The 23,563-nt window shown below is 40.1% G+C and overlaps 1 protein-coding gene across 1 annotated transcript; it reads left to right on the top strand.

The window, feature by feature from the left end:
• Positions 1-230: 230 nt before the first annotated feature.
• Positions 231-16,788, top strand: HHIPL1 (HHIP like 1). Its single transcript, XM_015820333.1, has 9 exons — positions 231-766; positions 5,861-6,507; positions 8,652-8,795; positions 10,335-10,663; positions 10,830-10,956; positions 12,289-12,434; positions 14,070-14,151; positions 14,393-14,475; positions 15,124-16,788. Exons 1-9 carry the CDS (start codon positions 494-496, stop codon positions 15,735-15,737), a joined length of 2,445 nt encoding a protein of 814 aa, XP_015675819.1. The 5' UTR covers positions 231-493; the 3' UTR covers positions 15,738-16,788.
• The last annotated feature ends 6,775 nt before the right edge of the window (positions 16,789-23,563 follow it).

The raw sequence follows: 23,563 nt of genomic DNA on the forward strand, positions 1-23,563 counted from the left end.
TTTACACGCCCCGCGCTGGAGGAAGGCGGCGCCTCCACTTTCCTTCCCCTCTTTTGGAACTGATGTGCTTTAGAAAGATGAGGGCGGGGCGGGAAAGGGGAATCTAAGCTTCGCTTGTCCACTGGGAGGAATCCACCGCGTCTCTTGGAAGGCCGTGAGGAGAATCGCACCCGGTGGAGAATCTGCTAGGCTCTCTCTTGACTTGATTGAGTGCGTCTCTCTCTCTCTCTCTCTCTCTCCTTTTCGCGAAGGGCCCCTCCCGGCGTTTCTGAAAAGGCGCTTCCACCCCAGCGCCCATCTAGCAATCCCTAAAAAGGCTGCGAGATATAAAAGGCCCGACGGGATCTGCCGAGGGGAGCGACGCGTCTTCTGAAGGCGGCGGGCCGAAGCCTAAGCTGGAGAGAATCATGCTCAGGACGGCGCTTGGGAAGTCCCGCTCCCTCGCTCTCCGCAGCTACACGGATGGACTGAGCCTACCCTAGCCCGAGGAAGCATGACAAGGGTCCCCGGCCGCCGATCCTGGGCTCCGGTAGCCTTGCTGGCCCTGTTCGCAGAGCTGGCGTCGAGCCACCCACAATGCCTGGATTTCAAACCGCCTTTCAAGCCTCCTCGCCCGCTCACTTTCTGCGTGCAGTATTCAAACTTTGGCTGCTGCGATGCGGGGCGTGATGCTGTCCTGTTGGAACGTTACTATCGCATCAGCGAGCGTTTTGACCAGGCCACCTACACCGCTTGCGCCAGCCACCTGCAGAACCTCCTGTGCCAGGTGAGGTGGGGAAGGGGGCCGGGCGCGGGCCAGATCTCCTCCTCCCACCATACCACCACCACCACCTGCATCCATCCATCTCTTTTTTCTTAGCCAGTTTGGATGGTGCTGGCACCGTCCTTGCTCCACTGAAATAGCAAGATTGCCTGCGTCCATTTCACTTTGAAGGTAGAGCCCGTATCTGCTTGCAGAAGGTCTCTTCCAAAGTTCAGTGTCGGGCATTGTTGAAACTTTTGGGCTGTCATCCTCAGTCTGCTGCCCTTGCGATTTGTTGGACTTTTAACTCCCAGGTTTCTTCTCTAGCAAAAAGAGTGAGAGTTGTCCTGCACGCTATCTTGAAAGCATTTATCTGAAGACTGCTTGAAATAGAAAGTGTGAAAAAGACCTTTGCTGTCAGTCAGACTACAAGACTAAATAGATAAAGGGTCACCTTGTGTAAGACGATAATGTCCTAGACTCTCTGCTGCTGTTAAAGGAACACCACTAGGGTGTCCTTCATTTTAATGTAGTTCAGCAGGTACTGCAACCCCTTCTCCCTACTTAGGCAAGATATTATGCAATACCAGTTCACCAGTTCACTATTTTCTGTTCTGTAGTTCCTCTTTTTTCTGTCAGCTTCCTATTTTTTATTAAAAGAAGCCTTTAAAAAGTTAAATGGAAAGGGCATCTGTTAAGAATCAAAATGGATATCCAAGAACACCATGATACTTTTGGGCACTATGGTAGTTATCCTGGCATAACACAGCATTCAAGGCGTTCAAACCGGTGAGTCCTAGAAGAGATCAACCCCGACTGCTCTTTAGAAGGCCAGATCCTGAAGTTGAAACTCAAATACTTTGGCCACCCTATGAGAAGGAAGGACTCACTGGAGTAGGGCCTAATGCTGGGAAAGATTGAGGGCAATAGAAGAAGGGGACGACAGAGAATGAGGTGGCTGGATGGAGTCACTGAAGCAGTAGGCATGACCTTAAATGGACTCCAGAAGATGGTAGAGGACAGGAAGACCTGGAGGAACGTTGTCCATGGGGTTGCGATGGGTCAGACACGACTTCGCAATTAACAACAACAGCATTCTTTCCCCCCTTTTACCTTTCAGTAATTTGGAGATTTTGTATAGCTACTTATGATGACTAGTAATCACTGATAAATTCTTTGTCCAAAAATTTTTTCCTTTAGGTGGGTGAAATTAATAATTTACTACCTGACATGTGCTTGCGCCACTTGATTTCCACAATACACATTGAAGACTGATCCTCTGTTCATCCCAGATGTTAATACTAGTGACATCTTGACTCTTCCATATAATATGTGTAAAAGTTGTTTATAAAAGTTTCTGGACCAAGGACTTGCAGATGCCTCTTATCTATGCCATAGATTAGTAAAATTATGTTATCTGTTCTTAAGACATGAGCTTTCCTCCAGCACCAGGTGTACTGGACAGGTCTGAATGAATGTGCTGTGTGCTTCTTATTTCTCTAAGACTGCTACCGATATATCTGGTGATTCACTATGCCTCCACCTTGTGCCTTTTCACTGTTCAGCAAGATCATCTTCCAACATTAAACAAAACAAACATGATATAAATATTTATTTGCTTGAGTTTAATTGTCCTACACATTTCTGAATTTGCTGAGAATTGCTTCCGTTCAAATGCTACTGGCAGCTTTGTCTCATATTAGCAATATTATATGATTGGTTATGCCTTATCCCTTTTAAATGCAAGGTTTAAAAGGGCCTAGAATGATATAGCATATTTTCCTGGCTGTATCCTCAGACAACAGTCTTCCTACTCCAAGTATATAATTCAGTATTTCTATTAATTCCAATGTTTTTTTAGAGATAAATGGTTTGAGATGACTCACATAGCACATTCGTTCAGACCTGCCTGTACATAGTAGATATCTAGCTTTGAAGAATTTTGCTCAATAATTAAATATGAACAAGTATAATATTTGTGATTCATTTATTTAACCGTGTTCTCTTTCATTTTAGAACTTGTGTGGAAAAAATATCATGTTTCAGATCATATCTATACAGAAATATTGAAAATTCAAAAGGGTTCACAAATTTTCAAACCCTACTTTATAAACTAGGTCAATATCGTTCCCTCTGTTTGTGTCTTCAGGTTGGGAGGGACAAAACAGCAACAAATCAGAAAATGCTGAGCTTTAGGAAGCCTTAAAATTTGAAATACTGTAGTACAAAGTCTTTAAAGGTGAAAACAACTTAAGGAGATAACCCTCCCAAATAACCTGATGAAGATCACCTAAGCTCAATTGGTCTGCACCATGGGCCATTATAGTTAAAATGTTGTTAGCAGCAATAAAAGTTATAGTTTGCTTAGAATGCATTTTTAAAGGAGAACTGAAAGCAGTAGTTTTCCACTAAGGGGAAATTATAGCAGTTTTCTAAGGTGAATATGAGATGTGCCAAGTATGCATAATAAATAAACAAGTCACCCTTTAGCAACGCAAGTTCTTCTATTCCAGCTGCTTTCACTCATTTCTTAAAGGTAAGAAAAAATGGAATATTGTACAATCATAGTTGCTTTTCTTTCATCTTACTAATCAGCCTAAAAAATTTTGAATAAAAAACTTTTCCTGGTCCTAGTGCCAGTGAGGTTTTGAGTCAATGAAACTCTTTACAGTTTTAAGTGAAATCAGATGTTATGCTGGATTCTTTCTTGCATCTTGTCCTTAACTAGTCCAGCTGTATACTTACTTCAGCCAATAGTAAAAAAAATGACAAGAAGAAGCATTTGAATTTTAATAGTGAATGTTAAGGTTTTTTTAATTTGTAATATAAAAATACAAAAATGGCACTCAGTATTGTCTGCAAATCAAAAACCCAAATTCTCCTCTTCCATTTTTAAGTCTTTCTAGTTCTTTTTTTGTGGAGACAAGGATTTGTTATTTTCTCTTTGCAAATAGGCCCTAAAATTAGAGCTGCCCTATCTGAGCTGCAAAAATGTGAACTACCACTAGGTGGTAAGCAAAAAATTAGTTTTGTGTATCATTATGCTGCCATCTACTGGTTGTCTGGTCCTTTACAGCCCACATATAATAGTGTGATTTGTTACCAGTGTGTAATGAAAACATCAGTTATATTTCCAATATCAAGGGCCAGAGTCCTAGGGTCTATGCAGCATTTTATTGCTCCTCAGAAATACAGGAATAACTAAACTATAGAAAACAGACAAATAGATGCAAATTTGTACAATGCATAGAGCTTGCAGTATTTCATATTTTGTTCATGTAGATCTCATATGTATCAGATCTCATATGTATCACATGATAAAAGCTAAGTATATTTGCAATATGGTATGATATTTTTTTCATGGTGATTTCTAGCTGTTTCCCCCATATATTTATTTACTAAGTGTTATTTATTAAGTGTTTTTTATATGATTGGATACTTTTATTCAAGATACCAGGTTTTTCTTTGAACCATATTTAGCTTATACTGGCTGAATGCATAATGGGAAAACAACCGTGGTGTCTACTAGTTTTGTTTTAGAGATTCAATTTGGTAAGGTGGTTAAAGACATTGGACTAGAAACTGAGAGACCATGAGTTCTAATCCTGCCTTAGACTTATACTTGGGCAGGGCCAGTCACTCTCAGCTCTAGGAAGAAAGTATAAGCAAGCTATTGCCAAAAGATGTTGCCAAGAAAACTGCATAGACTCTGGAGTTGCCCAGAGTAAATTTGATTTGATGAATCATAACAATGTCTATCCTTGGGATATATGCTACAGTGTTTGAGCAAATACTCTACAGCTGTTTTGTTTTTTTAAGCAACACTTCTTGTACGAGATCCCTATTTATTTATTTGATTTTTATCCCACCTTTATTATTATAGTACTCCTTCCTCCTATTTTCCCCAAACAACTACCCTGTGAAGAGGATTGGGCCAAGAGAAAGTAAATAGCCCAAAATCATCCAGCCAGTTTTTCATGCTTAAGTCAGGACTGGAATTCATGGTCCCCTGGTTCCTAGGCCAGCACCTTAACCATTAACTGGATAAGAGAGATTTATTTCTTCGTATTGGAAATGGACATTGTCTTATAGTTAAAGGAAAATTTTATGACAATACAGTATGCAGTAACCATTCCAACATTACTTGCAGACTTGTCCATGAACAAAAGAACAATAAGGGGATATTCCTAAGCTTTTCTAGGCAGATATTACCCTCAGCCCTTATGTAACTCTGTATTAGAACCAGCTGTAGAAATGTATTGGATTATCAGATTGCACAGAAACATTTTACTGAAGTTTTGCATAGGATAAAGCAACTACTAAGTTTTTCTCCAACTTTTTTCTACTTCTGCTTTATCTCAGTGTGGCTAAACAGATGGCTAATAGACTTTCATTCTGAATATCAACATTCAAATCTAATTGCAAAAAAGCGCAGTGAAAAAAATGAGTAACTATTTCGTTTTTGCAGATACAGAGAGAAAATTTAAGATGCAGACTATTCTAGGCATGTACTATTTTTGCAGTGACCTGGAAATAGTAGAAATCATAAAACAGTTTATGATTTCTTTCTTAGTCCTTCACACTCTTTTTCATAGGTTTTTTGATATTTATTCTGCAACTTTCTAAACTATTATAAAATACGTATTGTCTGTACAGTGCTATCATTTTAAATGTTTTAATTGTCTTGCATTGTTAAATCTTCCAACATTTAAGTAATGGTTATGCTGCCCTTTGCAGGCTCAGTTATCTAAATACTGTAATATGGCAGATTTCTGATTGGCCCAGCTTCTAGATAGACTGGATTTAATCTTACTAAATGGCTGTGCTAGGGGAGACTTAAACGGGCAACTACCCTTCTGAGGCTCCAATGGAACAAATGTGGTTGATTATATTATGGGCCCACATACAGTACTTACTGTATGTTTAATAGCCAGAGTCAGATCATTTTATTTCAATACTGTACTGTTGAATGAATATTTCCCATTTTCCTAGTGCAGGTTTAGGTCTGTATTGAGAAGCACCTTCCACTCACCTATTTTGTCTAAAACAAGGCTGCTCTGATACTGAAGCATATGGGGGAGCCAAAACAACTGATGTGAGATCCTCTTTTATTTTTAGGAGTGTTCTCCGTATGCTGCTCATTTGTATGATGCTGAAGACCCTTCTACTCCAGAGAGAACTGTTCCTGGACTTTGCCAAGATTACTGCATACAAGTGTGGCAAGACTGTAGGTCAATGTTCCGTTACTTCACTCCTGATAAAGAGTTACTGGCCCTGGAAAATAACAGGGTTAAGTTTTGTCGTTATTTGTCCTTAGATGACACAGACTACTGTTTTCCTCACCTCTTAACTAATCAGCATCTTAATCAAAACCTTGGATTAGTGACTGCTGATTCAGAAGGGTGTCTGCAGTTATGCTTAGTTGAAATTGCTAATGGGCTTAGGAATCCTGTTGCTATGGTACATGCAAACGATGGAACTCACAGATTCTTCATTGCAGAACAAATTGGTTTAGTCTGGACCTACCTTCCTGATCTGTCACGGCTTGAAAAACCATTTTTGAACATCAGTGACGCTGTACTTACCTCACCTTGGGAAGGGGATGAGAGAGGATTCCTAGGTATTGTCTTCCATCCTAAATTCAAATTTAATGGTAAGGTATATGTCTACTATTCAGTTGAAGTTCAATATGAAGAGAGAATCCGAATCAGTGAGTTCAGAATTTCTCCTGGTGACATGAATTCAGTGGATCATGGTTCTGAAAGGTATGCCCCTTTACATGTCCAATGTATTTAAGACATTTAATGGCAAATATGAACAGTACTTCTAAGGACTGGCAATAGTGCCTAAATTTAATATCTGTATGTTTTAGTTGCTTGCAGTCTAATGCATATGTATACTAAAGTGTTCTTATTATGAGGGCATTTTAAAAGAAGACATTATATGTGCTACATCTCAAGTGTAAATACTAAATACACTTCATATTATTTAAGTCCATATGTTTCTTAGGTACTTTTTGAATTCATCTCACCTCTAATCTGAGTAGCATATAATAATATCATTTATTGAAGAATAATTATTAGCCAGCTATTATCATAGTATAATCTTAGGCAATAAGATAAATATTGGAAAATGTAAAAAAAAATCCCTCATGGAAATTGTATTTATTTGCTTCTTACTAGAGTCACTAAAGATTCTTTCCTCACTAAATCACATTTGCTAGTAATCCCCACAAGTAACTTTATTACAATATGTAGTTTGGTTAACATGGCTTCAGAATTTGGAGTTATTTTCCTTTACAATCTATTGCCTTCAAATGGGTGCTTAAGCGAAATGAGGTCCAGCTTTCTGGAAGTCACGTGCTTATGGAAGGCATACCCAGATTATTTGTGCCAGAGGCAACAAGTGTTCAGTGAGTGAAATGCTCCATTTCACAAAGAAGTGAAAGACACAAAAGAATCTAGTAAATATTTCCTATGCTGATATTACAAATTGTTGTCTGAACCATTGTGAATTCTGCTAGTCAGAATAGATAATAGTGAATTAGTTAGACCAGTAGTCTGACTCATTATAAAATGGTACAGGTTCAAAAAACGCTGAGATGGAACAATAAGCGAAGCACTACTCCAGATTGAATTATTATATTACCCTTTGAAGTTCCCCCAAAAGTGTTACTGTATTGACTTCCATAACTTTTCCCAGTGTTGCTCTGGTCCAGTTAACTATTTCTTGGGAATAAGTAATGTATTATGAACTTGAGTATTCTAACTATACTATCTGAAAGAAATGGAACAATTTTATTTGGATCATTTTCATTTTAACCCATTGCTGATGGGAGATTACACTCTCTACATAACCTGGAACAATCCACTATTTTTGTTTGTTAGAAGACCCATCAACCAATTTACTGCCCAACGTTTAGCCATATGGACAGCTTTCAACTTGTTTTCTTAATTTTTTCAAAAATAGGATAGCTGTCACTTGCAAAGATTCCAAGTGACTAATCTAGGACTGGACAGTATACTTTAATAGAACATTTCAATCCATGTTAACTGGATATACAGATGGCAAATAGATCACTGCATAGAATAGATGCTGTGCAGTTTATACTCATGTTTCTAGCATTGCGCATATATTCTTAGGGTGTGCTTAAACGGGGGGGGGGGGGAGAGCAGGCATTAAAATTAAGTGCAATCCTATGTCTTTTCAGAAGTAAGTAACACTGATTCCAATGAGAATTACTCCTAATTAACTATATACAAGTGATAGGTATATATTTAGCATAAAGTCTGAAGTGTTTCATTGTTCTCTGAGAACAAAATATAATCTTGTACGTGTGGAATACATAGCATTTCCCACCACTGTTTGTAAATCTTTTTAGTGAAAATTACATATCTTTCCCAGAGCCTGTTTGGACTCTTCCATTTTCTGCTTTTGAAAGGCATTTGAAGAGCAGGCCACCAGACAATATTGATTGCTGAAGTGTTTTTTTTAATGAACTTCCTCTTATTATTATTTATTTTTTATGCCCTCTTCATTCTGATTGTTTTTAATGTGAAGCCACTTTAAATCTTTATAATTCGGTAGCCACACATAAGCCAAATAAATATGTTTAACAAAATAGCCATTTCAGAAAACTTACTACACCTATTTTATTTTTGCAAGAATTTGAAAGGTGTTCTGGTTTATGTCTCTAGTAAAATAAAACAAAAGACAACACTGGATTGGTTTGCACCAAGCTCAAAGTAAGAATGTACAATATGGGTATACCTGAATTAAATTAAATTCAGACAGTCAGGCAGTTTTGAAAACTTGGTAGTTTTATAGTTTTATAGTTTTATAGTTTTATAGTTGTAGTTTCACTATACTGTTTGTATAAGAGTTGTGCTTTCTTCTTTTACACTCCTAGGATAATTCTGGAGATAGAAGAGCCAGCTTCCAATCACAATGGAGGAGAAGTATTGTTTGGAGATGATAGTTATCTTTATATCTTCACAGGAGATGGAGGAATGGGTGGTGATCCTTTTGGGACATATGGAAATGCTCAAAACAAGTAGGATCTTAAATTCATAAACTTTGGAAAAGAGGGAACAAATAAATTGTATTGTTTCTGTTTATTGATTTGAATGGCATATATTTTATTGCTTTCTTAGATTGAAACTTGGTATACAATGCAATAAAATATAAGGTTATATCAAGGGGACAGTTGGTTATTATGTGCTATCAAGTCAGTGTTGGCTTTTAGTGATCTCATATGCTCTATGATGACAAGAATAGGTTGGGTGCATCTAAGTCTTATAATTTTTAATAGGAATTAACTTAAAACTAAAAATTATTGGTTAATTGAAAATAAATTATATTCAAATAATTTTGTTTTGATTAAAGCTGTGTATCTGTGTCCTTAATGTCACAATCTCTAGTATTTCATGATTCAATTTTATTTTGCAAGTATTGGCAATTGCAATAACAGTTGAACTAAAGATCTCCCACATTCTCCCAAAAGGTTTAGTTACAAATACCAGACATAGAAGCTAATACTTAGACTTAGATGCTAGTAACAATATTATTACTACATTTTTAATGATCTTTAAAGCTGAGATTTTCCAAGTGGCTTAGAAATTTATCAAAAAATGCCTAGTGAGTTATTTCAGTGTGGAAAGATGGAAACAGATTTATGAGCGCATAAATAGATTATGCCCTGTAGGCTTCACAAAAGAAGCTCAGAACATATTGTGCCTAAGGTATGTTATATTAAAAATCCAAATACTGAATTTGCTAATACTAACTACCAATTCAGTCTTCCACACACCCAGTTGGATGACTTTGTGCCAGTCACTTTCTCTCAGCCCTAGGAAGGAGGAATGGCAAACTACTTCTGAAAACCCTTGCCAAGAAAACTGCAGGGATTAGTCCAGGCTATTACCGGGAGTCACTACTGTCTCAAAGGAACACATGTACACAAAAAATGTGCTCTTGCTTTAGTTCTGAAATGTTTTTCTCTTCCTCTTCACCTTCGCTCAATATGTAATGAAGGAGATATAATTTCAGATCTTTTCTGAGGAAGAAAAATAGCAGAAAGGGCAAAATGTTTGTCACCAAGGTAGTTTTGTACTTTTTCTTTGCCCTTATCGCATGATTGCAAGGAGGTGCTGAGAAGTAAGCGTCATTCAATTTAAACTTCCTTCTCTTAGAAAATAAAGAATAGCTTTACTAATGCTAAGTTCTGTTGGAAGAATGTATTCCCTGTGGCTCGTTTCTGCCTCAGACACTGTAGTTTGCAAAGTTGCTGCTTCAAAAAATGTGAAGTGTGCCCCTTGCTTACCAAAAATGCCAATCCTGATTTATCTAGAGATTGAAAATGCAACTCAAATAATACAACTAAACTCTAAGAACCCCTTCATCCCAAACTTTTTTTTAATTGCATTTCTTCTGAAAACATTGAACAAGAATGGGAAAACGTTTTTGTCAATATGTAGTGAAGGATAGGAAGAATCTAAATGTTTTGTATAAATGAATGCAACCCTTTCTTTCTTGTAAGAGAAATTCCATTTTAAAAAAGTACTGTTACAAATTCTTTATTTGCGTTCAACAGGTCAACACTGCTAGGCAAAGTACTCAGAATCAGCGTGGAAAACAATGATGTTGGACCTCTTTATCAAATCCCTCCTGATAATCCTTTCATCAATGAATCAAAAGCCCGACCTGAAGTCTATGCTTATGGGGCAAGGAATATGTGGCGTTGTTCTTTTGATAGGGGTGATCCCACTACAAAGGAAGGGAAAGGGAGGCTTTTCTGTGGTGATGTAGGACAGAATAAATTTGAAGAAATTGACATTGTGGAGAAAGGGAGAAATTATGGCTGGAGAGCAAGAGAAGGATTCAGCTGTTATGACAAAAAACTTTGCACCAATTCCTCTTTAGGTAATTATGGGGTTTGAGTAATTGAAGTAAATAATGTATGGGGGAAAATATTTTCATATTATTTTGTTCTCTTTTATAGCTTATATCTATAAAAAGTTTATACTTGATTATAAAAATGGTTATTTTGCATGCTATATGTATAATACTACCTTTTCCCCTTCTGCAGATGATGTCCTTCCAATATATGCTTATCCCCACAAAATGGGGAAATCGGTTACAGGAGGTTATGTCTATCGAGGTTGTGAGTCTCCAAACTTGAATGGGCTCTACATATTTGGAGATTTTATGAGTGGGTAGGTGACAGTAGGCCGGCTATTAAGTAAATGATGAATTAGATAATAATAATAATAAAGTTGGAAGGGACCTTGGAGGTCATCGAGTCCAACCCCCTGCTCAGGCATTAACCCTACACCATTTCAGACAAATGGCTTCCAGTGTTGGAGCATTCACCGCTTCTGGAGGCAGGTTGTTTCATTGGTTAATTATTCTAACTGTCAGGAAGTTTCTCCTTAGTTCTAAGTTGCTTCTCTCCTTGATCAGTTTCCATCCGTTGCTTTTCATCCTGCCTTCAGGCGCCTTGGAGAATAGCTTGACTCCCTCTTCTTTGTGGCAGCCCCTGAGATATTGGAACACTGCTATCATGTCCCCCCTCGTCCTTCTCTTCGTTAAACTAGACATATCCAATTCCAGCAACCGTTCCTTATATGTTTTAGCCTCCAGTCCCCTAATCATCTTTGTTGCTCTTCTCTGTACTCTTTCTAACATCCTGTGTTAGTTACAGTGTTTAAGGCAGCTTTAATCTTTGCTGATAACCTTCCTAACATTTAGCAATATGCCATCCCTTGCTACTCTATTGCAGTTGATGTGTCCATCATGTTATGTCTCTGCTATATGAATGTACATGTGTATAAATATTAAAAATTGGATGAACTATTAGTGAACCACTAATAAAAGTGTACCATTGAATACCTCATAGTAAAATGCCACTGTTTAGAAACTGGTTATTCATTTTAAGAAGGATTATATGCTACTGCTATGACCATAAGTGTTAAACATACAGCTCTCAATATTTTGATATGTTTGCAGTATTTAATAATTAAATTCCAAATCTAGTTGACCTTTATAATTTATATAGTTCAATGTCTCATATGTAGTTAACTTTAAAGAAACAATTAGTTCAATGTCTCATATGTGGTTAACTTTAAAGAAACAATTATACCTGAACCAGGTGGTCCTCACTTACCAATTACAATTGGGACTGGCAACTCTGTCACTAAGTGATGTGGATGTAAAGTGAAACATCTTGTGACCACACCAACTTACGATGTCAATTTCAGCTGCAGTCATGAAGCTAATCACTACAGGTCATTAAACACAATGTCACATGGCTGCAACTTGTGACTTCTTGCCAGGTTCTCCATTGGCTTTGCTTATTGGAAACAGGCTGTAAAGGTTGCAAATTTTCTGTCTCAGGTTGCAGACACACACACACACATAGTTGCTAAGGAGCTGTGCAGATAACAGTAGACAAGATCGTAAATCAAGGAGTAGGATAGTTAAAAGCTGTTCTCCTTGGTTTATTTCATACAAATCACTATGGTTTTTTTTTCCTTTTCATCTTTCAGACGTCTCATGTCCTTGAAAGAGAATCAAAAAACTGGAGAATGGCAGTACAATGAAATATGCATGGGAACAGGCCAAACATGTATGTTTCCTGGACTTATCAATAACTATTATCAATACATCATCTCTTTTGCTGAAGATGAGGCAGGTAATAGCTTGATTCTTTAAATATGCGGCTAATATTCTCAAGCATGGGAAAAGCATAAAATTATAAAGTTCAAATGATCAACAGGAAACATGAGTTTCCAACTTTTGGGCATAGAAGCATTTGAAACTTTGAAAACATGTCACAGATAGAAAACCCCTGCTAGCAAATTAATTCCTTTGGATTTCTGTGCAAATATAGACATTTTTAATAGAAGATAGATAGATAGATAGATAGATAGATGGATGGATGGATGGATGGATGGATGGATGGATGGATGGATGGATGGATAGATATACTGTATAACTAAAATATAGTTTTATGTATATACGTACATATATACACATATACATACTATACACACACACTCTGTGTCTATGTGCTGTATGTATGTAATTCTTTTAATATTTAAAGAGTGAATACTGTATTAGCATGTCAGCTAAATAGCTGACTTTTTGCAGGACTACTTTTGTTATATAGTAGTTCTCCCCAGCTACTCGGCTACTAGACACTTTTTCATTGCCTATAATTTCCATTCAGCATGCTAAAACCTGGCCGGGCAGGATAGAGTTGTCCATCCTGACTGCATAAAATTAGAGAAGTTTGGTGTATAGTTTGAAGTTATCATGTTTCCCTGAAAGTAAGACTTACCTCCCGAAAATAAGCCCCAGCTTGATTTTTTGGGGGTGGACCTAATATAAGCCCTACCCCAAAAATAAGCCCTAGTTTTGGGGCGAGGTGCACATCTAAAAATTAAGCTGGGGGGTGGAGCTGCCCCATGCACCCCATACCCACTTACCAGGCTCCCATGAATCGACACCTGCGTCTCCTCACCGGCCCACTTCTTCTGTGGTGTCCCCCGGCCTGCATTTCGCAATCAGAGGTCTTTCTGGAAGGCCTCTGTAGCTGAGAACCAAGCTAAGGATTCAATCTGTAACTCAGTTCTCGGCTGCAGAGGCCTTTCCAGAAGGCATCTGACGGCAAAATGCAGGCCGGAGCTTCATTCTATGCTGCAGAATGAAGCTGCTCCTTTGGTCGCAGAAGTGGGCTGGCTGGGCGGGGCTATTGGTGCCACCACTGTGAGGTGAGTGACACCCCCCAAAAATAAGACCTGGTGCCTCATTTGGAGGCAAAAAAATATTAAGACCGGGTCTTATTTTCAGGGAAACATGGGATAAGTGATATGGAATAGATCTGTACTATTTTTGTGAGAATAGATGATTGAGTGGCTGAGGAAAGTCTATTGGTATGATCATATTAAAAGCAATAGAGATTAGTAAAGGTTCTCTTGAACTGGGACTAATTCTTGTATAAAATCATGCAATTATTTTGGTCAGCAACACAGAAATGATATAACATTGCCTCCTTTGAACTCTTCAGTTTAGTCCATAGCTCTGGGATTTCTTGGTGGATTCCCATTCATGAACTTCACCAGATACCTCAGTGTATTCGGAGTCCAGGCATGCATCTGCCTAATTTTAATTGAAAGTTCTAAGTAATGTGTCAGAAATCTTTATGCATTGTCTTAAACATTGGTTTCTGACTGGTTTTTCTGATGTCAGATTACTTTCTTTGCCTGGTGGGCCCAAAGAAATACATATAAACAATTTGTTTCTTTTTTGTTGTTATTTCCTAAAGGGGAACTTTATTTCATGTCAACTAGAATACCAAGTGCCACTGCTCCGAATGGAGTCATTTACAAAATAGTTGACACATCACGGTAAGACATGCAACATTTTTGCTCATAAACATATAAATGCTGATGTGAAGAAAATTTTGGCCTTATTTACTGAGTTTGAGTCTTATCATAGTTAAACTGCCAACCTTTTATTGAATCTGCAACTTCTGTACTTCTAGCAGTGAATTTCCTCCATTGGCAATGACTACTTGGCCATTTATGTAGGTTCTTCGATGTTATTTATCTTTATGATACTCTGTGTTTTTTCTCTTAATTTCATCAGGAGAGCATCACCTGGAAAATGCCGTGTTGACCCTTTGCCAGTAAAAGTGAAAGGCAGGCTCATTAAATTTGCTCCAAAGGAAAGTGAGTAATGGAGATACATATTATTGAGTATTAACCTTGGGGAATTCTGGGGCTAAACAATTGATTCATGCAAGGAAATGAAGCTAATATTCTGATTAATGAAAAAAAGTGAATCTTTTGCTTTCAAGAAGGTGAGCTCATTGGCTGCAAGATAGAGTGGACATGGAATACAATAACTGAAAGAGAGTTTCATTAAAGCCAGCTTGGCATATACAGCCTATTACCATGGGCAACTCCAGTTTGTGATCATGATTTTTTTTTGTCTTAAAAGGGTCTACTTTTGGTGGACCAGAGAACAGGAAACCCCTCACACTGCATTGAAAACAGAATTGACATGGTGGTAGGGGCAGAAGGGCAATTCTGTCTTCAAGTGCCCAGCACCTCCCAAGTTTTAATAATTAAGGCAGCAGAAATAGGGACGGACTTGCTCTGTAAAGCAGTCGTTTTCTCTACCCTGGCCCATCCAGCCCTCTCAATCTCAAATACGTTACTGACCAGTTTCATTTGTTTTTCATCTGGTTATGAAAGACAGCAATCCTTAATCTGTTAGGCAGCTTCTCCTGTTGCCATCGGCAGTTCAGTTTTTGTATCAGATAATACGGTTTGAAGGACCTGTTAAAAATACTTCCCTTTGTTATTCTCTGCCAGAACTGATAGTGAAAATGCCTACACGGGATCATAAGATAAAAGCCACAACCAGAGTCCCAGCAAGGAGTAAAGTAACTACAGAGTCTTCACAAGGCACAACTCCAGACTGGATGGAGCAACTCTTGACTCTGCTTAGGAATCAGAACGGATGGCAGATGACTACTATAGCACCAAAACCCAAACTTTTAAAGCCCAGGAAAGGAGGAAAACCTGGGAGGAGACCACATCGAAGAAGGAAGAATAGGCCTACCGGTGTCTCTCGACAGCCACAGAATGGTGCAGTCCGACTCATGAATGGCAACACAAGAGGCAGAGACCAAGGCAGGGTTGAAATTTTTATCAATGGAGAGTGGGGCACTGTGTGTGATGATTTGTGGACTTCTAAAGCAGCTGCTGTAGTTTGTCGCCAGTTGGGTTATGCTTTTGTAATCCGGGCCACCAAGAAAGCAGAGTTTGGGGAGGGACATTCACTTTCAATTTTACTTGACGATGTTCAGTGCGTAGGACATGAGAAGACCCTTCTGGAATGTTCCCATTCAGACATTGGAAAGCACAATTGTTCCCACAAAGAGGATGCAGGAGTGATATGCAGTCAAGAAGAAGTTTTTGAGTAGAAATACCTACAGTATAACATGAGTTTGTGCTGTGACTTTTTTAAAAAATAAGACCACATGAATACACTGTTATAGTTATCAAATTGGCATATGGTTTTAGAAATATATATGTCCATAGGGTAGGCCTGGATGGTAATGCTTCAGTATGCCCATGGGATACCCCTGCTTCACAAACTCCAGTAGTGGTTAACAGTATGGATCATCACACAGCCAGATGTTGAAACTGGGCATTTTTATTCACCTGTCAAGTCCTTCCCAAGGGCTTGGGATAGGCAGGTGCAGGAGTTTGATGATGTTAAAGGTATGTAAGCTATTCTGAGTAAAGCTGGCTGTTGCAATTGATCAGTGGTGATTTTGTCAATGCCAGCCCTGCTTTATGGCATAGTACAATTATCAGAGGGACCATCTATGTCAATGCTGCTTACCTATCCAGTACAAGACAATAGGTCAGTGTTCTCCAAATCCTATTAAACAGTCATCTACTAGCACCCAAGAAGCATGCCTTCTTTGCCATAGTGCCTGTTGTCTGATACGGTCCTCCCTGATACTGTGGCCCCTACCTTGATGGCATTCAAGAAAGTCTAAAAATCTGGCATTCTCTCAGACTATGGGTTAACGTGGTTGGGACTTTCTGCAGGTTTTGTTTGGAGATGTGGATTGTGAAGTCTGTTTGCCAGACTCACCAACCATTCTAATTCTCTACCCTGCTCAGTGTGGAATTGGGTGGTAACTAAAGTGAATAAATTAAATTAAAGGGATATACTGTAGGTAAATACTATATCTCTAGAGTAAGTAATTGCTTGCCATTTGAAAGTGGAACACAAACTAAATAGTATTGGAAGATACCTTTTATAAATAAGCAAATATATTATGTTGAGTGTTTTGAATTAAATTAAACACCAGATGTTTATGTTCTTCTGTTTTCATTTTTTGTTACTTATAAGAATGTATATTACCTGATTGTGTTCTACAAAAGGAACATACCTGTAACAGAATCATTATGGAAAATTTAATAAAAATGAAGGACTACAATCTCTGAGAAAAACAGAAAGCCGGTGCTACCATATTCTTCTTTGTTCTGAAATAGGTGCTAAATTTAGTCCTGTGTTGAATTATATATTTATTGCAACCTCATTGATTAACTTTAATCATCATGGCTAAAGAATTTATATTCATATTCTAGTCTTAAACCAGACTAGAATATAATTTATTTAATTCTGGAATGATCTCTTGTATGAATTCAGGCACCTGTGGTTCACTCAGTAATGGGTTTTAAACGAGATCTTAAAATAGTGTACAAGTAGTTTTCAATTTATGATCACAATTGGGAGCAGAATTTCTGTTGCCAAGCAAGGTGGGTTTATCTGATTTTACGATAATTTCTTGCTATATTTGTTAAGGGAATCACTGTTGTTGTTAAATGAATCTGGTTTCCCCCATTGATAGCTTTTCAGAAGCTGGCTGGGTAGCTCTCAAATGGCAATCACTTGAACCCAGGACACTGCAACTGTTATGAATACATGCTGATTGCCAGGTCCCTTGATTTTGATCACACAGAGATCCCCCAAACTGTGGGGATGTTGCAACAATTATAAGTGTAAGGGATCAGTTTTAAGCCCCCTTTTTTTAGCAGTTATAATTTAGAACAGTGACTAAATGAATGGTTGTAAGTCGACTACCTGTATAAACCTACCATTAAGAATAGCCTAAAACTATCCATTAAGAATAGCCTAAAAAAAAATTCCATTATATACCTATAATAATTAAATACATCATATTATAATTTCCCCCTAATCGCCTCCCCTCCCCGACTTCCCAGAACTAACGCACCCTAAAGCAATCAGTTATATAGAAAAAACTTTAACTCGAATAAAAAACAAAAAAACAAAAATTATACTATTTTAACACCAACACTCATATATAATTATCCATCTTCCCCCAATCCAAATATCTAAAAATTAGACTTTACCATTTCTCATTATAATAATCCCATTAAATACAAAAATTAAATCCTTTAAAATATAATTATATATCATTGATCATCTACTTCAAGACATTCATATAAATTCATTCTTCTTATTTATAATACTAATCCAAAATTTTAAAAATATAAGCTTCAAAAACAATCCTTAAAAAAAACTTTAACTCAAATAATAGAAAAAATCTATTTTAACACCAACACTCATAATATAATTGTCCAACTCCCCCAATCCAAATATCTAAAAATTAAACTTTACCATTTCTCATTACAATAATCATAAATCCTTTATAATTATATATCATTAATTATTCTCCCTTTCTAATACCTATATTTCCCTTAAGAGTATAAGGCATAATCTATAGGAAAGACATATTCATATCATTTGGTGTCCTTACGTTATGTATTTTTTAATGTTTTTATGGTACCTAAGGAAAAATATAAAGAAGGAAGCACCGTACAAAAATTAGGATTCTAGGTATAACAGGTTTTACAACTACTACATTCATGTTGGGTGAAAGGTATTTTCCTACTTCAAATCCAACATACCTATGGCTTAGATTGTAAATATAGTACAATGTTGGATTCTTGATTTCCTTTTTTATTTTGGGATGCATCAGTCCCAATAATCATGTATTTTTATGATTGTGATCACTTTTTCCTGGAGGAAGGACAGAGCAACTGAGCATTAATGAGTAGAAGGGAATCTCAAGAAACTGAATAGTGGAACAAAGAAACATTTGTCAGAAACTTTCAGAATGCGAGATTGGCAAGATTGTAGCTATTAGGGCATAGTCCAAGCGATTCCCTCCCACTCTGTTGAAAAGTTGAGAAGGGAAGTCCCTTGGCAATTAAAGTCAATCCAGAGGAGCCCAAAGGTGGAGCAAAGGAGATGGGCTGGAATTGCAAATTCTCTGGAGGACTTCCTGAGTGGCATGTCTCTTTTGCAGCATGTAGCCCTCTAATCGCCATGGACTGAAGAAGGCTGATGTCCGGAAGACAGAATTAGCTAAAACTGGCCAGTGAACGCTATGTGGAACTCCACATCAGACAATTGTCAACGTTGGCTTAAGAATCTAGGTATTAGACACAGACAAACAAACCCATATACACCAGTTGAAAACGTAGTAGCTGAAAGGAAAAATGGCATATTACAGACAATGAAGGACACACTATTTGCAGATGCAGGCATGAGTAGAGGGTACTGAGGAGAAGCCATAAAACGGCTAACTATTATTAAATAGATTATAGAGTTCTCCAACATGATGGCGGAAGAATCCACCAATGGGTTATTTCAGTCCTACTGCCCAATCAGGTCAAGTTGTCACGCCTCTTCTTTGTCTGGGACTTCCCAGTTTTCATCTTGGTCTTGGCCCACGAGGACGTGATAACTTGACTCTCTGTGACTATTGGAGCAGGTCAGGCTAGATTTTTCTTTCTTTGATCCATTGGTGGATTCTTCTAAAATATTGGAGAATAGTAGAGGTATTCCCCTCAGAGAAAAAAAAAACTTATTCCCTTCCCCTTCCCCTTCCCTTCAGGGTTGTTTCCCCTCCAGGACTGGGGGGTGGGGTGGTTTCCCTTCCCTGAATTCAGCTAAAATTGCTGAGCTATTCCCTCTCAGGTTAAAGTGGGGGGAAGTTTTTCGTTTTCTTTCATTTCGCTGAAGGGGGCTTTGAACTTTACAGCCCCCTAGCCAGTGCGTGCGTGCTTCTCTGGCTGCTGGCCGCACCTTGAAGCCTTGTGGCTTCGTTTCTGACCGGGCCCGGTCAGAAAGACTTGCAGCCGCCTTTTTTTTTTTTTTTGCGGAGCTGCCTTCGCTGGAGCTCTTTCGGCCCGAAGCACAGCTGAGTGGCTGGCTTCGAACAGTGGGGGAGGGGGGTTCTATGCCTAGCCCTTGCCTTGCCTTCGGCTGCTGCTGAGGAGGAAGCCTCGTTGAATTTCAGAGGTGAGCGGTTTGCGTGCCTAACGGCAGACTTACTTGTTTTATCCGCCAATGGGAGGACATGACCACAGACTCCTGGGTTCTGCGCACCATATCAGAAGGCCTGTCCCTGGAGTTCAAATCCATGCCGAGGAATCATTTTGTGTCTTGCCCGACCATGAGAAACTCCATAAAAAGAGGACTCATGGAAGACGCCATTCAGCATTTACTCTCCATCAAGGCTATAGAGGAGGTCCCCCTGGATCAGGTGGGACAGGGGTATTACTCCATTCTATTTGTAGTTCCGAAGTCCTCAGAGGGATGGAGGGCAATCCTCGATCTCAAGGGACTGAATCTCCACCTTTATTACAGGAGGTTCAAAATGCAGACGTTACAGTCCATCTTAGCCAGCATAAGACAGGGGGATCTATTGACCTCCATAGATCTAAAGGAGGCATACCTACACATCCCTATCCTCCTGGACCATCGCAGATATCTGCGATTCTGTTACCTCAACCGCCACTTTCAGTACAGGGCTCTTCCATTTGGCCTATCCTCAGCACCCAGAGTCTTCACCAAGATACTGGCGGTGCTGGCTGCTCATTTAAGGTTAGTCCCTATCCGGGTACAGTGTTATCTGGATGACATTCTGATCCAGTCCCTGTCGATCTCAGACGCCCAGTCGGACTTAGCCCTCACAATAAACACCCTTCAGAAACACGGGTTCCTGATAAATTTCAAAAAGAGCCAGTTGGCTTCCTCTACCTGCCTACTACATCTGGGCGCGGTGATAGACACGGAAGCTTGTCACATGTACCTATCAGAGGAGCGATGCAGGAGCATCAGGGATCTGGCACTCAGAGTGTGCAGAAGCAGGACCGTGTCACTGGCCACACTTTCTCAACTTCTGGGGAAGTTAATATCTTGTATTGCAATAGTGCCATGGGCCCGCTTACATGCGCGGGACCTTCAATGGTTCCTGCTCCCGTATCAGAGACGGCACACCAGCACATCCAACCAATTGGTGCGCGTTCCTCATCAGGTGCGCCTCTCTCTCGGCTGGTGGCTTTCATCGGCCATGCACAAGGGGACTCTATTCAAAGAGCCCAGTCGGGTCAGGGTGACCATGGATGCAAGTCTCTTCGGTTGGGGTGCACATCTGCAGTCAGAGATGGCTCAAGGTCAATGGTCACAGACAGACCTCAGACACAGCATAAATTGGCTGGAGCTCAAAGCAATCCACCTAGCTCTCAAGCACTTTCAAACATCAATCATGGGGAAACAGGTATTAGTCCTAACGGACGTGGCTGCAAAAGCCCACGTAAATCATCAGGGGGGCACCCCGTCCAAGTCTCTCATGACAGAGGCTCAAGCCCTGAACTCCTGGGCAGAGAAACACCTGCTTTCCATCAGGGCCGAGCATATCTCGGGAGAGGCAAACAGGCAGGCAGACTTCCTCAGCAGGACGCTAGTGGATCACTCGGAGTGGATGTTACATCCAGATGTCTTCCGAGAACTCTCAGACAGATTTGGTCGTCCGATAGTGGACCTGTTTGCCACACCGGGGAACACCCAGCTGCCCAGATTCTTTTCTCGGTTCCCCTCCCAAGGGGCAGAGGGGGCGGATGCCCTGTGCAGCCAGTGGCCACAAGGCCTGTTGTACGCCTTTCCCCCACTACCTCTGCTTCCAGCAGTTATCAGAAAGATCCTGGAGGAGCAAGCGGAGGTGATCTTTGTAGCTCCTCACTGGCCCAGAAGGCCTTGGTTTGCAGACTTGGTGAGCCTTTCAGTCTCAAACCCATGGAGGATCCCCGACGGCCGAATACAGTTGGCGCAGGGGGATCTTCAACATCCGGACCCCCAATGGCTTCAATTGACCATTTGGCATTTGAACGCCGCACCCTGACTAGGGAATCGCATTTGGCGGAGGTGATTGATATGATCCAAGCGGCCAGGAGGCCGGCGACTAACCGTATTTACGACCATACGTGGAAGGACTTTTGTCGTTGGTGCGACAGGAATCACGTGAGTCTGTCACAGGTAACCATTCCCAGGGTGCTAGAGTATTTGATGGAGGGTGTCAAAAAAGGGTTGGCGCCCAACACTGTCCGCAGTTAGCGGCACTTTCCTCAGTGCTCTCGTGGGATTCATCAGGATCCTTGTCCAGGCACCCCACAATACGGTCTTTCCTCAAGGGAGTCACTAATAGTAGGGCCCCTGTGGTTCATAGGTACCCTTCTTGGAGCTTGCCTCGGGTTCTTCAGGCTTTGACCTCATCTCCCTTTGAACCTCTCAAAACGTGTTCCTTGCGATACTTGTCTCTCAAGGTCTCCTTCCTGATTGCAATTACTTCCGCCAGGCGCATTTCGGAATTAGCTGCCTTGTCGGTCAGGAAGGACCTGTGCACGTTTTATGAGGACAGGGTGGTTCTTCGCCTGGACCCTTCCTTTATTCCAAAAGTTAATACCGTTTTTCATAGGGCACAAGAGTTCATTCTTCCAGATTTTTGTCCTCACCCATCACATGACATGGAATGACAATGGCACACGCTTGATGTACGGCGAGCCTTGCGATGCTATATCAAGCGTACGGCGCCCTTCCGTAAGTCAGAAGCTCTGTTTGTGTCTTTTTAGCCTTCTTCAATGGGTCAGAAGGCGTCAACTTCTACCATAGGTAGATGGATTAGGGCCTGTATTGCCAGCACATATGTCTCTCTAGCCCTGCCTGTTCCTTCTCGCGTGACGGCTCTCTCTACCTGCAGTGCTGCCACTACTGCGGCATGGGCAAGCCAGGCGTCCATTGAGGACATTTGCAGGGCGGCGACATGGTCATCGCCTTTGCCTTTCATTAGACATTACCGCTTGGACAAATTTGCGTCGGCCGAAGCTGCTTTTGGTAGGCGTATTTTGCAACAAGTAGTCACACCGTCTGGGGGCCCGGCCACAACTGACTCCCGCCCTTAGGGACTCCGGTTGCTTTGGTACGTCCCATTGGTGGATTCTTCCGCCATCATGTTGGAGAAGGAGCGTTGGCTTACCTGAACGCCTTTTCTCAACACGATGAGGAAGAATCCACGCCCTCCCGTTTGTTAGTCAGTCAGGTCCGGGTTGGGTTTTTTTGTTCTTGTACCTTATTTGTTGCCTGCTCGAGAGTCATCACGTCGAACTATTGTCACTGGCTACGCCGTCTATGAAAACTGGGAAGTCCCAGACAAAGAGGAGGCGTGACAACTTGACAACTTGGTCTGATTGGGCAGTAGGACTGAAATAACCCATTGGTGGATTCTTCCTCATCATGTTGAGAAAAGGCGTTCAGGTAAGCCAACGCTCCTTCTGCTGTGAACAAAACTCCATATTTTTGTTATATGGTAAGAAACCCTCATTGGCTCACCTAAGAACTATTGGTAGTTATGCCTGGGTCCATAATCCTAAGAGCATTAGAAGGAAGGAACAGAAAAAGATCAGAAAACTGAAGTTTATAGGATATAAGCCAGGATACAAGGATTATAGGTTTACTGATGGAACTCAGAAAGTTGTAATTTCATGTTCTGCCAGTTTTGTAGAGCATAGTAATTGGGATAGAGTACATGCCAACACAGAGGTGTTTATTCCATCACATAGTGATGGATCTCAGGAAGGACGAGCTACAGAAGACCCATCATCAGAGAAAATGGGTAGCAGGTCAGAAACTGTAAATATAAAGGAAGAGAGACCTGACATGAAAAGTGAAGACACAGAAGCACAGGAACAGGTGTTACCAAGGAGGTCGGAACAAATTAATAAAGGAGTACCTCCTGATAGATACAAGGCAAGTGAGGTTAAAGTATGTAGTATGTGTTATGAACCTCGCAATTACCAAAAAATGATGTCCTTACTGAAAACAGAATGAGAAAAATGGAAAGAGGCCATGGACAGGGGAATGGAA

This window comes from Protobothrops mucrosquamatus, unplaced genomic scaffold, assembly GCF_001527695.2.
Source record: "Protobothrops mucrosquamatus isolate PMUCROS unplaced genomic scaffold, P.Mucros_1.0 scaffold_154, whole genome shotgun sequence".
Classification (NCBI taxonomy): Eukaryota; Metazoa; Chordata; class Lepidosauria; order Squamata; family Viperidae; genus Protobothrops; species Protobothrops mucrosquamatus.

Bases quoted from the DNA above. Each gene is read 5' to 3' on its own strand.
- HHIPL1 (XM_015820333.1), top strand. From the start codon at position 494: ATGACAAGGGTCCCCGGCCGCCGATCCTGGGCTCCGGTAGCCTTGCTG. The intron at 10,957-12,288 runs GTAGGTGACAGT...TTCATCTTTCAG, and splicing joins TTTGGAGATTTTATGAGTGG to ACGTCTCATGTCCTTGAAAG. The intron at 12,435-14,069 runs GTAATAGCTTGA...TATTTCCTAAAG, and splicing joins TTTTGCTGAAGATGAGGCAG to GGGAACTTTATTTCATGTCA.